The sequence below is a fragment of the Fukomys damarensis genome, unplaced genomic scaffold (assembly GCF_012274545.1).
Source record: "Fukomys damarensis isolate Sample0158 unplaced genomic scaffold, DMR_v1.0_HiC HiC_scaffold_37, whole genome shotgun sequence".
Classification (NCBI taxonomy): Eukaryota; Metazoa; Chordata; class Mammalia; order Rodentia; family Bathyergidae; genus Fukomys; species Fukomys damarensis.
Window position 1 is genome coordinate 24489969 of NW_022900949.1, and position 16831 is coordinate 24506799.

General features: G+C 40.4%; 1 protein-coding gene across 3 annotated transcripts in view; it reads right to left on the bottom strand.

Annotated features, from left to right (window-relative positions):
• Positions 1-16831, bottom strand: part of Cacnb2 (calcium voltage-gated channel auxiliary subunit beta 2) — a 150583-nt gene that overhangs the window by 96280 nt on the left and 37472 nt on the right. For 2 of the 3 annotated variants that reach the window (XM_010608547.3, XM_010608545.3), the window contains exons 1-2: positions 2187-2728; positions 1254-1373 (exon numbers count right to left, since the gene is read on the bottom strand). In XM_010608547.3, the coding sequence (XP_010606849.1) occupies positions 1254-1373; positions 2187-2255 (189 nt within the window). In that variant the 5' untranslated portion in view covers positions 2256-2728. Of the gene's footprint in view, positions 1-1253; positions 1374-2186; positions 2729-16831 lie in introns of those variants that run through there. The other variant, XM_010608546.3, reaches the window with a different exon arrangement.

Here is a 16831-nt window from a genome sequence, read left to right on the forward strand (position 1 = left end):
CACGCAGGAAGTCACCAAATGTTCGTTACTGAATGTGGCGTTATTTCACTTCCACTCCTAGCGTTTCAATGGCTAATTTTGGTCGAGCAGATTGGCTGATGGCTACCGGGCCACACCTTGCTTTATCAGTTTTCCACTGTCACAAAACCCTCCTCACCTCAGCTATGCATGTGGCTGCCTCACAGTGAAGACCGTCAGGCCGACAGATGATTTCAATGCCAGCCAAGGAGAGAAGATTATATTGATACACAGAAACGCTGCTTCGTAGAAGTCAGGGGCTCCTGGCAGCTACTTAATCAACTACTATGGCAGCTGTGTGAGCTCATGGCCGTGAGGCTGGCCATGCATTCAAACCAGAACCTCCACTATTCCCACACTCGCACACAGATTTTACTCACCTGAGAGTTGAGGATGCTCTGAGATGTGTTGCAACACTACCCTAATTTTCCTAGCAAGATCAAAATACAGCTCTTTTCAAAACCTTAATCTTTTTTTTTCCCCCAAAAGAAAACCAACGACTGAGTTAAAATATGTTTACTCAGAAGCTACAGAGAATCCCACAAACTAAAGTACCTTAAACTTGGGACAACAATCTCTGCTATACAAGTAGCTGTTATTCAAATGCACAGGGGAAGGAAAACCAACCCAACAATTGAAACCATCATTTCATAGTGAAACGAAGTGCAGCTTGAGATAAATCCACATCTGATTTATGTTTCACATCAGATTTCCACTTTATACAGACATGTACAAGCTTTGCTATACCGGATGAAGAAAATGTTCTGGGGGAGGAACTGTTTTAATCAAAATGCTTTGTTGCTTTTTTTTCCCCCAAAAGCATAACACAGTCCATTTTTAAATATAAAAATCTATGGAGTAGATGTGGGGGAAAGATTGCTCAAGACAGAAAACAAAGATTAGCTTGAACAAAGTTTTGTTTTTTTTCTTTTTATCAGAGATGGGTTTCCTGGGGAAAAAGTAAAACGCTCTGATACATGATGTAGTTTCTCTTCTTTCTATACTGAGATTATTTTTTTCGCCGTGTGTCTAAATAAACTACCCACCCACGGAAACAGGTTGTTGCATCGATTATACAACAGTAGAAACCATATTTTACGGATGACTCTTCCTTTTTCTCCCCAAAGAAAAAAAAAAACACAGTCCCCGAATTGTAGTCCGGCAACCCCACACATTGGGGCACCGGCAGACCAAAACTTGGAGAGCAAGCTTCCAGCGAGGAAGAAGGGGTTTACCTTTGCTTTTTCCAGCTGGGCCTGGGCCTGCCGTTCAGCCTCCCTGCGCACTGCCTCGCGGTCTTCCTCCAGAGACACATCGGAATCAGACGGACGGCTGGTGTAGGAGTCGGCCGAACCCTGGAGAGAAAAATGGCTATTTTTAAAACGGATGCGATCTAGGAGGTTTGCGCCAGGAAAGTCTCAAGTGGCAGCGTGCTTCCTGGATTGTGTTATACATTCCTGAAAAGCGGGGAAGAGGATCCGTCCCCACACGCAGTCCTACTGAGAAAAATCACGCCTGGCTTTGCAGACCGGGTCACGAGAGTACTCGTCCCGACCGAGTAACCATTCCTTCCCTACCTCGCGTTCCAGAAACGAAGCTTTCTGGGTGCCGGGACGAGCTCCCCAACAATCAACCCAGCCTGGTGGTGCAGTGCAGGGCTGCAGGCCGGGCTCCCAGGGCAGCTACAGGACCCGCCTTCAAGCTACAGCAAGTATTTGCAACCGAAAGCCAAGAAGCACAACGAAAAGCCCCGAAGTCAGTCCGAGGAGCTCTCCACTTGCACTTTCCAAAATCTCGCCTCCGTGACGACTCCCACGGTCACCCCGAGCACCTTTTTCGCCACCTGCCACCTTCTCCGACAAAACAGACACTTGCAGCTTGGTTACCTTTCCCTCCCTCCTCCAGCACCTTTCAAAATACCTTCCAGCTGACGATTCTTAGTGATAAGAGCTGGCTGCTGAGAAAACACCTGCCCGGGGTATCTCATGCAGCAATAAATCGCAACGCGAGAAAGGAGCTCAAGGGCGGGGGTGGGGGGTAGGAATCTCCCTACCTGCCTCTCTTGCCGTCGTGAAAATATTAATTAAATCAACAAGCCCTCCCTGCACTCCCTGCAACAACAAACAGCAAAGCAAACAGCGTCTCCCCACCGCCAGCCCGGCGCTTACACAGATCTCGGAATTCTTCAGCCTTCCCCCCTTGGCTCTTTTCAGCAGCCGGAACCAGGTGGCCTTCATGAGCCAGGCAGCACCTTCCTCCTCCGCAGCCGCAGCCCCGGGCGCCGAAGAGTCTCAGTGCGCGCCGAGCCCTGGGAAATCCCGGCTCCTTTCCTCTCCATACTCCAGGCGAGCCCCTCTCCGCCGTCCCTTTCGGCCACGCAGCCTCTCACGCCTCGCCCCAGCCGGCTCCCAGCCCAGGAGAGTCGGATTCTCCCATTCCAAGGGTGGAATCGCGCACTCCCCAGCTTTCTGCCGCTTTCCAAATAACACTTCAAGTGCATTCAAAGGCGGCAGGCAGCGGCAACTCCTTTTAAACTTAATGCACCTTATTACCCTGAATGTTCTCTTTCCTGCGCTTGAATGGTCCGAGGCAATTAGTTGTAAGAGGACCTTAAAAAGGAAAGGAAAAAAAACAAAACAAAAACAAACAAACAAAAAACAACACCCAGTGCAGAAACACCGTGTGCAGTGACATTTACAGGTGCAAAGTTCACAGCCTTATCTTTGAGATCTGTAGGGGGAGGGGACGGAGTCCCGCACTGGGCATGCTCCGTACGTAGCCTTTTCCGCAGATGCCTCACAGCACGCTGTCAGTCCGTGCCAAATGCCAGTTTACACTCAAAGTGTAAACAGCTGGAAAGGTCTGTCGCTCCTATCCTAACCGCACCTGGCAGGTTTGTTGGGTTTCTGTCTCAGATGAGCTCTCAACGAGGAAGCATGTAATCCCTTCGTTTAGTGATCCCTTTCCCTCACCTGCCCACGCTGTGAAGGCGAATCGCAGATAATAAATATTATAAGCACCATCAGACAGCAAAAATCAAACAGTGCCCATGCCATATAGGATCCTACTACTCTAGACTTTCTCCAACCAGAGGTGAAAGAGAGATCTGGCCATCAAATTAGGATCTGAAAGTAATCACAGCTCTTCAAAGCAGGGGAGTTGAGCTGAGCCAGGAGTGACTGACTCTGAAAACTGCCTCTCCAACTGAGAAACCACCATCTGAAATAAACCACCGGAATACATAATTGTGTGAATTGTTACAACGCTTAGGAAGAAATTTCCAAGCTTGGGTGCTTAATTAGGTTGTATCAAGATCCAGAGAATGCTGTAATTGAATCCAAATACTTCTTGGAGATACATGACTGGGGCTTGAGAAAGAAAGATAGTGAACCTACTAACTTCCTGTAGGGACAGAAGTACAATTTGAAAGTACAGTTTTTGTTTTGTTTTTTTTTTTTTGTACCGGGATCGAACTTGGGTCCTTGCTAGATCCCTGGCCCTTTAAAATATAGTCTTAAAGAAATGCACACTTCCAGGTTTCTTGGACAGAAATTAGAAACCAAAGTGCACGGTGATGATGGTGGGGATATTGTTTTGTTAAGCCTCAGGCAAACAAAAGAAAGGTGTTAATAAGAAAGTCTCCCCACCCCATTTTTTCCTTCACTTCCGTGCTTCGGACTTGAGGCTAATACCATGCTTCACGACCGAAATGCTAGAAAGTACGTAAAGGAGAGCCTGCAGAGTAAGAGTTGGAGATTGTACCTCGATTTACTATCAGGACACGACATTACTAAACAGATTACTTGCTCTGACCTGGACGTAAGATGTCTGGGGAATACAGATGGGTTTTGATTTCTTGTTCAGGTAAAATTTAAAAGTGACAGATGAGTCTTTCAACACAGCCACACGTGGTAGGCGATTCCTAATCTTCCTAGAGAACTTCTTAGAGCAATAGTAGCAGGATGGAAAAGGACCCAGAAGCAAAATCACACTCCATAAAAAGGCCTCAGTCCCCACAGTCACTGGATTTGGCATTTAAAACCCAATTGCCCGTGCTAAAGCCATGGGTCACACTTCAGTGAAGGCACCATTCCTGTCTTTTAAGAACCCCATAATGACAGGAAGTGAAAAATGAGAGAAATACCTCATCACGGTGTTGTGCAATCTCATTCCCTTTTAATCAAAACAAGATTGAAAAAATTAACTTGTAACTCTTACATTTTATAATCATTTTGAAACTGGTTTCCAGGTTTTAAATCATTAAACAGCTTTTTTTTCGGTTTTGTTTTGGTTTGGCTTTTGGGTGCTGAACATCGGTACCCAAATAAAAAAAAAAAAAATCTGGAAGCCAGGGATTTAGTTCAGTGGTGCTGCCCTCTGCCTCGCAAGCACAAGGTCCTGAGCTCGATCCTCGCCCCCCACCCATCACATTACCAATTTTGGGAATGATTTTTTGACTATCAGTAGCAACTCATTAACCATTGGCAATTTTATAACACGCTGTGACTATGAGATGATCTTTCCAGTAGCTTACTGAAGGAGCCAGATTACTTTCATGCTTTGTATCTGAAGCAGTTGCAAACTATTTTTCATTAAAGAAGTTATCTGTACCCACTCTCAAAGAGAGACACAAACAGCCATGCCTTTGAATTCTCCTATACAAAGATAGTCCTGTATTTTAGTCTCCAGAGTGGCTGCATTTTTGAAAGTCACCCTTGTAATGTGTACAGTTAATCTCTTTCCTCCTCCTGGGAGTGTGGATTTGTGCAGTTAGAAGTGATACATCTAATTAAGTTTTTGCCTTCGGTGCCATGTGGACTTTCTGGGTCGTGGTGCTTCAAGTAGACTTTGGTCGGGAACAGCTGGCAGTCATCTCCATGAATCCTGAGCAGGTTCATTACAATGCACCCCTGATCTATCCATTTCCACAAATGAGTTAGTTGGTCTTTTGCAGGATTTGTCCTTGTAGCAACCTCACATATGTGGCTGTCCCTACTTTGCTTTCTACGTCTGAGCCTTCACGTTGCTAATTGTACAGCTCCAAAATCAACCTGAGTGCATGCCTATCAGGAGTTCATCCCAGGATCTTCAACTTTATCCTCATAACTCTCACCCTTCTCCTTTAACATTTTTTTTTTTTGTATTTGTGAAGCTTGCATTTTTTTTATGTTGCACTCTACCATTTTAGTGAAATAGATTGCCAACACCAGTTTTCTGGAGAGTTCTTGTATTTTAAAGCCAAAAGGATATGAGCTGTAGGCCTACCTAACAGTGGCGCCTTGGGTCCAAAATTGTGTTACTCATCTTTGGCAGGAAATCTTGTTATGAAACCTAAAGCAATGATCTTGACCCAATTGATCGCAAACAGTATCCCAAGGATACTCTGATTACCGCAAAACTGTGTTCCCTCAACTTCCAGACTCCAAAACACCTCTTCATGCACAGGACCATGGGAGCCAGTGGCAATTTTGACTCCAACTGTTCTTCGCTGGACCTGCCGTGACATTCTCCTACCAAAGCGGTCAGGCCCACTTTTGTTTAGAATAGAGCAGAATGGATGAGGATGAATTAATACAGTAATGAATGTCTGAAATGTGATTTGATATCATTTGGCTAAATGTCAACATACATGGTAGCACAGATGGAAGTAATAAATCTGCACAAGGTCACTCCTGTAGGATAATTTTATAAGCTTGTATGTTAGATTCAATTTTAGCAGAGAACAGGGAAATTTATAAACTGTGTGTAGCTATGTATGCACTGATGAACAAATTACACTTTGTAATTAAAAGACTCTCCCAAACTAGAAATCACACGTATTCATCAAGTACCTGCTACTTTGAAGCTATAAATGCTACGACTGTAAGTTAAGTGGCTGTGAAAAAGACCAAGGCTCCATTCCCAGCACCGAGCTTGATATTCTAGTGAAAGAGGGTTGACTTTTTTTTTAAATTAGCAGAAAAATAATAGCTCTAAGCGATAACAGAGGCTGGGAGAATGATGGCGGGAGGGATGGCATTTTAGTAAAGGCGATGAGATGACAGTGGAAGGTGACACTAAGCTGAAACCCAGAGGACGAAAGAAAAGTTTGCCCTGGGGTATGTGGAGAAAAGAGACATCCAAGCAGAGGGAGCGGCACGTGCCCAGGCCCCAAAGATCGGAAATCCTTAGCATGACCGAGAAATCACAAATCATCTCTCTCCCTCCTTCCCTCCCTCCCTCTCTTCCTCCATACATGTATTCTATATAGCGTATATCTCTATACACATACTCTAGATATACTCTATGTCCTAATACTCTATACTCTCTCTATATGTACTCTATTTATATACTGTATATATTCATATATAGATATACTATATATAGATATGCTATCTATCTATAGATAGATATACTATGTATACTCTAATAGGCTAGCACACACAGAATATGTATGAGACTTCTGCATTTATTTTATTTATTTATTTTTGTGGTACTGGGGATTGAACTCAGGACCTTGCGCTTGCAAGGCAAGTGCGGGGGCCCCTGAGCTACATCCCCAGCCTACTTCTGCATTTATATGCCATCGTCTCACAGAAAAATTCCTTACACACGTTTGATTCTCTTCTTAATCAGGAGTGGCACTTACTTTCCTGTCGGTAAACTCCACATTATTGGAAGTATTATGTCTTCAGAGATTGAAACAAAGCTCTTGGGTTTTACTCCTTCTAAATGTAACACTGTCTCTTAGAGGCTAAGGAGTATGATCTTGAGATTGTTCTTCGTTATGTGAGTAATTAGGACAACCCACTTATCAGGATTAGGCTTTATACAGTAGTAATCGTAACTGTTAGCTTGCAATGAATGCCAGCCCTGTGCTGATTTGCAACGATTACTTAACTCTGTGGTGGCGAACTTATGGCACCTGTGCCACAGTGGGCTGTTTGTAGCGATGAAAGCTCTCAAAGGTTCGCCATCATTAACCTAATCCAATCTCTATCTTTATTTTCACTGGTAGGAAAACTGAGGGAAAACCAAGTCACCTGATTGAAGGGACATAGCTAACGAGCAATGGAGTTTGAGGTCAACTATCAGTAATTTAAATACATTTCATGCCCTGTATCACTTTGTAAACATTGGAATAAATCTCTACATGCAACTGATGTTTCTGCCAGACATATAATGGTCATACGGCATCGTGACAATTTTCAAATCATCAGCTCTTAGTTAAGCTTTGTCAACATGTACATAAGCGTGTTTCTTCCCTCCCTTCCTCTTCCCCCATTTTTAAAATTTTATCTTTTCAAAAGGCACAAGGAGGGTACAATGAGGGGCCAAGGAGACATGAATAATTATTTTGTAGACTTGGCTGCTACTCTGAAATTTTCCTCAGAGTCCTTCAGAATGGTGAGGCATTCTTTTCGTTGCTTAGCTGCCATGGAAAGTGGAGAAGTAGACTAGAAACACAAGGGATGTCAGGAAAGTAGCTATTCGAGTGTTCCTCTCTTTCCTGGAAATGAACATCTATTTGGCGAGCTGGTAGCAAGATTCCAAAGCTGCCAATCCTGCCCAAGGGGCTAGAATTCAGTCTTCTGAAGAACCTTTTACTTTGGAACCCTTGCAGGTGTTCAGCACGGAAGCCGAAGTTACTAAAAAGAACCAGACCGTAGGACTAACGCACAGAGCTCAGGCACCTCACATATTTCTAAGGATAATATATCAAAGCACTGCTATCACCAAATATTCATTATACTGATGGTGTCATGGGTGTTTATAGTCCCTACAAGAGTGCCTGCCTGATATTTGCAGATTTTTGAGATGGTCAAAAAAGTGCCATTTAAAAGAAAGTTAAAATGAGATGGTCAATATTGACATTGTTATTAATATTATTTGGGGTTCTAGAGTTAACGCATAATTTCACAAAGCACTGCTATCACCAAATATTCATTATACTGATGGTGTCATGGGTGTTTATAGTCCCTACAAGAGTGCCTGCCTGATATTTGCAGATTTTTGAGATGGTCAAAAAAGTGCCATTTAAAAGAAAGTTAAAATGAGATGGTCAATATTGACATTGTTATTAATATTATTTGGGGTTCTAGAGTTAACGCATAATTTCATAATCACATTACAATGTATTTGTGTGTGGGTGTTTGTGCGTGTGTGTGTGTGTGTGTGTGTGTTGGGAGGTTTTCTAGGCCTGTAATATGTATTTACTGACGATAATAGATGAGAAGTTTGTATGCTAATATGATTCCTAATGCAAAGCTGCATCTTTCCAGCATGAGAACAGAAATGGGTAGGCTGGAAGCTGAAGAAGTGACCTCAGGCAAGAAGAGCTGAGATCACCAAGCTCTCTCAATATATTGTTGAAGAAAATTAAATGATAAAACAGGAGTGAAAAACTGTACATGGGAAATTCTTTTGGTACGGGAAGTTCCTGGTAGAAACTCTGAGTGGACTTTCCTACCTTTAGTATTTCCACTGTACCCCCTCGCATCAGCACAGATACATTCTAGTATTCTCTCTTCCCAAGAAAATCTTCTAGGCAGGGTCTTGTATGCCCATAATCCCAGCACTTGGATGGCTGCGGCGGGACGACCGTGCATTTGAGGCCAGCCTGTGCTTATGCAGCAGCACCTTGTGTAAGAGAACAGAACCTCCCTTTCACTCCATTTCCTCAGTCAGCTCTTACCCAGTTTTTTATTCTCTTTGGCACACAAAACAAGTGCTTGGAAAAGTTGCCTAAGCTCACTGCAGTTCTTCCTTCCCACGTCTCCCTTAGCCCTACTCACCTCCCCCAACACTGGCTTGTCAAGGTCATGGGTGAGTGCTGTCAGGCTGACCCCAGCGATCCACTGTCAGTCTCATCCTTTCCCGCACGAAGCAGCCTTGAGCGTAGTCGGCCCCTCCTGCCCTCTGCTCATTTTCTCAGCTTGGCTTCCAAAAAACCCACTCATGGAGCCTTGGTCTTTCTCTTACCTCTCTGGCCACTCTTCCTTTGCTGGTATCTCTTCTTCCCCCAACCTCTGCTCTTCTTCCTCTCACCTGCCTCCCTCACCCAAACACCCTGCTCTTTCCTGCTCCTACCTCTCCGCTCTCCTTGCTGTTTGTTCACCACAGCACCAGACATTCTCCTCCCCTAGATTTCTGCACATCTCTTTTCATCCCTTTCGACTAGGCTTTCTGTAACCTCCTTATTTAACATTGTAGCCCTGATGGTCCTCCGATAGCCCCAATTTCACTTATCCCGTTATATAAATAGTTTTTTACCTTCTAACACATAATTAACTTAGGATATTTATTAGTGATCGCCTTCTCCATGAGTATTATAACCTTTACTAGGGCAGATACTGTTTACAGTCCCAATCCTTTACATTTCCAAGTGCCCAGAACAGTGCCACACACAGAATACACATACTGTAAACACCTGTTGAATGAATAAATAAGGACTGATGGGGGGAGACAGACAGGGAGAGGGGGAGGGAGAGAGAGGATTCTCCCTCGTAGCTTGTATCTTGAAGTTCTCTATAGGGTCCGCCTTAGGACTTCCAAACATTCCTCGACATGCTTCTATCTCTTTATTATTAAAATACTACCAACAGAAATCTGACTGTCCGTAGTGAATGGGAAATACATATTTATCATGAGTAAAAGAATAAAACCAAGATCCCAGTTTGAAGCTATTCCTGGTGTTTAATCACAACCCTCCACAAATACCAAGTTCATTAACAGTGCAAATGTCAACTATAGGTCTGTTGATTAAATAACAATGTTCTCTAACCAGCAAAGCTCTTGATTTTTTTTAGAAAGAAGTCACTGTACTTTTAATATTTTATTTTAATATTTTTATATAAAAAATATATATGCTTTGAATAAAAAGTCACCAAAAAAATCAACTAGTCATTGGCAGCTAGAAAACCTGTGCAATTCCATAAAATTAAACACAGTGTCATTTTTTCTCTGGAAGTCAGTATATTTTGCCAAGTACCAGTTTAAAATACTGGGGAAACACACAGAAATTGATACTTTCATACCTTATTGATAGCTTATGAATAACCTTTTGAGGAGAGTTTTCTTTCTGTCTCTAGACAGGTATCTAGATAAATAATTTCACTTCTGGAACCTAGCTTAAAGAAATTCTTAAAATATCGCCCATAGTAGACTACTAGACAAACTTCAAACTAATTGCAAAGACAAAAGCTTCATGTATGAGGCAAATGTGTGTGATACTTGCATTTGCTAAAACAAACCAACAAAGAAATAAAACAAAATCCCAAAACATTTCTATACAAATATATACATAAAGGCATGCAAATAAATATCCTAGAATGACCACAAAAATAACTGAAGAGATAGGGCTCGATTACTTTTTCCTAAAAAATGCTCAGGGTCAATTTAAACTTTTTGTACTGTTAGTATGTTTGTGAAAAAAACAAAAATAAAAAACTCCTACATTGCAACTGAAATGTGTAAGATATTTTTGATGTTGCAAGACACTTTGTACGTACTTACTTTCTCTAATTAATCAATTTCACTTGGATGATATTTTGTATGTGATGAAAGTAGCTCAGATGAGGTCTCCTGGAAGACTCTCTAGTCATATAAAGGGGAGGGGGGAAGCAAAGTAACAAAATAAAGGTTGATGCAAGAATTTTGCTAGGTAAGAAAAAAAAATGAAAGAAAACTAGTTCGATATAAAATGTTAACATTCTAAAATATTTTATTTCCATTAAACATGCATAAATCAATTACTTAATTTTGCAGCCAAAACACTGGATTTTTTTTGTTAGTACTGCATAAAGTTACTTAATCAGGCCAAATGACTAAGTAATTTGATAGTACATTATTAATGTACTGCTCTAAGAGTCTGACCTTCCAGAAAGATATGACTTTGGTTCAGAGAGATTTAATATAAAAATAGGCTACACGATCAGGGATTTGGTTTGGAAAATACCAGTTGTGTGGAGCAGTTAGTAATAAAGTACTGCAAAGTGCCCTAGTGATATAACATACTTATTTATCCCTTCCTTGAGTGACCCAGCCACCTTCTGGAAGTGATTTAAAAATGAAGATAATCTGTTTTATGCAAATTTATGTACATAAAAAGACTGTACCTTTTAGATTATTTATCTGGAAATTCGCCTTTGGTATATAACATTAATTGTAGAAAATTCAGACACCGTAAGAATGGTATTAAAACACTGTACATAGTTGACCAAAAGTAATTTATGCAATATTTTCTGTCTCTCAAACTAGAAAGCTTTTTTTTTAAAAAAAGATATTCCGTACATGGAAACATTTGCTGTGTTTTAAGTGTTAAAGTGTAATGAACTTTCATGGTGGTAAGATTTTCATCAAGCAAGAAGAAAATGGCCTGAAAATTTGGTAAGGATTAGAAGTGACTGGGTAATGACGTGGACGGCTGTCTGTCTTCTCTCATACTGGTGACAACTGTCTCACAGCTTGATAGAATATGCATATATTATATACTTTTTCTATTAAAGTACACATCAGACTCAAACATTCTGAACCAAAACTATACCTCGTGGATCTTCTTCTTCAACGACAATCATTTAACATGATGTACTCCTATTTATCATTATAACCTCACCTTCCCAACAATACAGAGCCATTGTAATGTAACACTCATGATGAAGACAGGGACATTTTCTTCACGTATGTGTCCCCACCGCCAGGGAATGTGCAGGAAGAAGACATAATTCAGTTTTCTGGACGGGTGACAGAGACTCTTATCACAGAGGCAATAACACAAAACATTATTTGGCAGTTTGGGGAATTTCTATAAAAGAACAGCACAGGGTTCTAGGACAGACAGCAGTGAGGGAAACTGAGATGGAACTCAGAAGAGACTTTCAAAAGGAGAAGATATTTAGGCTGGGTTTTGAAGGTGACAGAAACAGTCATACCAAGAAGAAATAGGCTTTTGTGGTAAGTCACTGGGTATATATACCTTTTGGAACTCAGTACTTCAATTACAAGCTGGTGCATTTAATTATAAAGGCAATTAAACTATGGTTAATACCACTCATTCTTTAACTTCTGGATGAATACATGTAATGTATTCATACATAAATTAAATACATAAATGTATTTAATGATTCTTCATCATTATTACATTTATAGTCAATCTACCACATGTCAGGCCCAAGAGCATGAGAATATATCAGACATTCTCTTTCCCTGAGTAGCTTACAATATCTAGGTCTCTTTGCAATTGATATTTTAAAATCTTTAAAACTATAAAACATATAAAACGGAAAATGTTTATTGATGATAAGTTTGATGTCCTTCATAAGTAATATATCTTATAAATCAAGAAGATTAAAAAAACCAACAACCCAATAGAAAATAGACAAAAGAAAAAAAAGGAAGAACGAAATGGTAAGAGATATTCACAGAACAAAGACCTCCCACCTTTTCTTGGTGGTGATGGTAGTGGCATGGGGGACACAGTCCAAGGCCTTCACACTGAGCTACGTATCCAACCATATTTTATTTTATTTTGCAATGTAATCTCAGAGCTGTCTTGTAGAAGTAGGTCAGGAAGGAACATAGTTACATTGCTAGCAATATCCTGCCTTACACATGTACCTTTTTAATAAAATATCAGTTATACCATTCTTCTATTACTCTCTTGCTTTTAATTGAGAATAAAATTATTTTGTGGGCTATTCTGAAAACACTTCTCAGACTTAATGTATGTATTTTTTAGCTTAAAATTTTGTTTTGGTGATGATTTTCCTTATAATTAAGATTAAATTAATTATTTAATAGAAAAACATGTACTTTGTAATCAAAAAATAAAATAGCATATTAAAAAAATTACAAGTATCTCTGAAAGTACTAATTACCTGAAATTAAATTATTTACCTTTTACACTTTTTTAGGCCTTACCCTAACTATATGCTCTCTTAGGTAAATCAAATAGCTAATTCATCAACACTGTCATGTTCTATATGCCATTTCAGTGATTCTGATCTGTTAAATGTAGAATAGATTTTCCTTTATAGTATATCCTTAAATATAATAGTATTTCCATATGCTCTGGATAAAAATCCATCAGGATGACATATTTTGGTATTTTAAAAATCAAGCACATTTTTAATCAGACATGGAAACAGAAAGATGCAAAATACATTCCACACAGAATAGACTCTAAATTTTCTTCTGGTTTTAAATTTTATAATTAGAATTGATTTTTAAATGTTAAAAAATATTTCATACTAGCAGAGGTATTTTTAAATATTATAAATGGAAAAAGATCTACTTTGCAAACCATAAAAATAACAACTTGTGTGCTTAATTAGAAAAAATTAAGATAGATTTAAAAGCTGCAGATATTCATGATCTATGTATTTTACATCTTACTTATTGTACAATGAGGGCATTTTTCATAATTCTAGTAGTTTGGTTCTACTATTTGTTCCATTTTTTATGAGTTCATCTTTGCGATACGGAATTAGTAAACAGGCTATCTCCATAACATTTAGATAGCTGTGTATTAGTAAGACTTGACGAGGGTATTAAAAATCTCTTTTATCGTAGGCCAATCTGACTGGAACTTCTGGAGACAGGACGAAGCCACAGTGTCCTCCAAAGCTCCACAGGTCCCTGGGCGTGGTGGTGGCGGCCTGTAATCCCTGCACTCGGAGAAACTCAGGCAGCAGGTTCACAAGTTCTAGCCCAGCCTGAGCAACTTCATGTCTCAAGAAAAGCCCTGGGTGTGTAGCTCAGTGTGAAGGCCCTGGTTTCAATCCCCAGTATCACAGCAAACCGCAAAAACCCAGGAACCTCCACCTATGGTTCTACGGTGCAGTCGAGGTTGAGAGCTGCTACATTAGGACATCTGGAAATACTGGCCGCCTGCGGGAAGGGAAACCAAGGAGTCTAAGCCTAGAAGTGGGAGGAACTTAGCTTTCCATCTTTTATAATGCTTGAATTTTATTTTATTTTTACTATACTCATATTAGCCTTAAAAGAAACATCTAAAACCAAAATTCCTTCGTCGTTTTCTAGAGCTTGCATTTCTGTAACATAGCCGTTATTTGGAAATTTTTTTCAGTTATGACGAAAAGCATTCAAGCTACTCAAACACATCAGTAAAGCTCAGAGGCAGGAAGCTGAGTCTGTGTGCACGCCTGTGCATGTGCGTGCGCGCGATACGTTATTGACAGTGTGACTATCCCCTCTGTCCTGTGAACTGCATGAGTACAGAGTTTGCGCTGCTTTGATTTACTGTTGAATCTCTGTCATCTAGTACAGGATTCGGCCCATATCAGGAACTCAATAAATGCTTCTTGGTTAAAAATCAACCCACTCTGCTCTTGTCTCTATGAAATTGTCATTGCCTATTCTTTCCCCCTTCACCACTACAGATCTAGTCAAATCAGTCATCTCTCACAGACTGCTCAGCTGCTTTTCAATTTGTCTTTCTGCCTTGCAACCCAGGGACCACGTGAATTGTCACACATGTCAGATTACCATTCCTCTGTCTAAAATACTTAAATTTCCTCCCATCCCATTTGAAATAAAATCCAAACTCTTTACCTATACTACTTGGCCTCTGCTTACATCTGCAAATATGTCTTGTACCACAACAAATATTCATGAATAAATGAAAAGTAAAAGCATTGATCTCTCATATCAAACCTTGCATGATACTGGGTATTGAGCAAGTACAAGGATAATGAATGTGGCCTTAATGAGTGTTCCATGGATTAGCTACAAATAACAAAACATCTACACTTCCTACGATGAGGAGGCCATGAGCAAACCTAGACCTGGACCGTTCCTTGATCTGGGAAAAGACACAAAACAGTGAATATAGAGAAAGACAAACTTACAGAAAGCAGAAAACAGTGCAGAGGTTGGTAAGCATTTCTGGATAGCACCTATCAGAAAGGCCATCTTCCTGAAGAACCAGGAAACAAACATCTGGACTATGCTAAAAGATAAGAGATCCAAATTTAAGCAAGTGAGTATTTTTGTCTTTGCTGCTGCTGTTGTTTCACTGTACTGAATAGTAAACTTTATCAAGGAGCTGAAAAACACAGAATGCTACAGCTCTGCTGTACATCACTTACTACATATATTATTTTGTTGAAGATGATGATATGGTAAAAATACAGGACGGTGTCACTCCATCATGAAAGTTCAATCCTTTTCAAGTTATACTTTTGTGCTTTCCGTTAGGAAGAAAGCTTTGTGTTATTATGTTTCTGTTTTGTCAGAATCTTTTTAATTTTTATCTTGTGCTTTGAACATAACAAAACATAGTACAATGGTTATTACTGTTCTTATTATTTGGTTATGAAATTTTATTTTTTCATAAAACAAAAGAACTACCTAAAGGAGTACCAACCACCTACAAAGGATGTAATCATGCATTGCAAACATTAACAAAATAACTTTATTTTGTTTTTTGAGACAGGGTCTCACTATGTAGTTCAGGCTGGCCTTGAACTCACAATGTAGCCCAGGCTGGCATCGAGCTCATGGCAATCCTCCTGCCTCAGCCTCCCAAGTGCTGGCATTACAGGTACGTGCCACCACATCCAAATGATTGTAGAAAAAGATAATAGGAAACAGAGAGAGAGATGTTTTTTTGCAAATGGGAAGAAGACCAAGGGGTGGAGGAAGGGAGAAGGGAGAGGAGAGGAAGAAGCAGTAAAAAAAAGACTTAAGATGGCTTGTGCACAATACCAGTTCCCATAATGAACATCATCATTTTGTACTGCAAATAGATACTAATTAAATTTTTTAAGGTTAAAAAACAGAGCTACATGAAGAAATACTTATGAACATTGTCCTCAGAGATGCCTGGGACCAGTGGATCCCACCTTCCTCCAGCCAGCAGACCTGTAGAGCTCTGGAAGAGCCATACTATCAGTGTAGATCACTAGGGAATGACATTTTTCAGGACTTATTTCTGTCTGTGTGCCGCACATATGTCATTAACACAGCACTCAGAAACACAATGCTACTCCTCCACACTCCAAATCCTGCAGTCAATTAAATCATATTAAAATAAACCTGTTATTTGGAGAGGTGAGGCTTCCTACTCGTTATTACTGACAACAGAACCGGGGGATAGCAGCCAGGAGTATAATTTCCCCAGCTGGAGCTGCATCTGGAGACTTGGTCTCAGCGATTAATATTAACAGCTCTGCTGATTGCACTTCTTTCTACTTTCAGAAAACCAGCTGCACTCATTCTTCCAAGCCGCTCCTGGGGATGCCCACCATGGGGGACAGCTCTACAGTTTTCCTTTAGTGCTAGTTAGCACGGACTGCATGGGGATTCCATGGAGAAGAGCTTACATTAGAAAACAACAACAACAACAACAACAAACCAGGGCTGGGGATTTAGCTCAGTGGTTCCGCCACCTGTCTCACTAAGCGCAAGGACCCAATTCCAGGTATCAAACCACAACAAAACAAAAAAATCACGGACTGCATGGGGATTCCATGGAGAAGAGCTTACATTAGAAAACAACAACAACAACAACAAACCAGGGCTGGGGATTTAGCTCATTGGTTCCGCCACCTGTCTCACTAAGCGCAAGGACCCAATCCCAGGTATCAAACCACAACAAAACAAAAAACCAGAATTCCCCCGTTGGAATATTACTTATTCCCTTTCCTATTTTGTCCTTTCTTTGGTGACCTGAAAAATTTAAAATATTGCAATGGATCTTTCTGTAAGACTAACGTCAAAAAATATTCATTTTCCTCGTCAGTAATTTCTCATTTATTCTAACCATCATTTTTTGTACCGCTGAGTCTGTTTTTTTACTAGCTCAGGTTTGTGA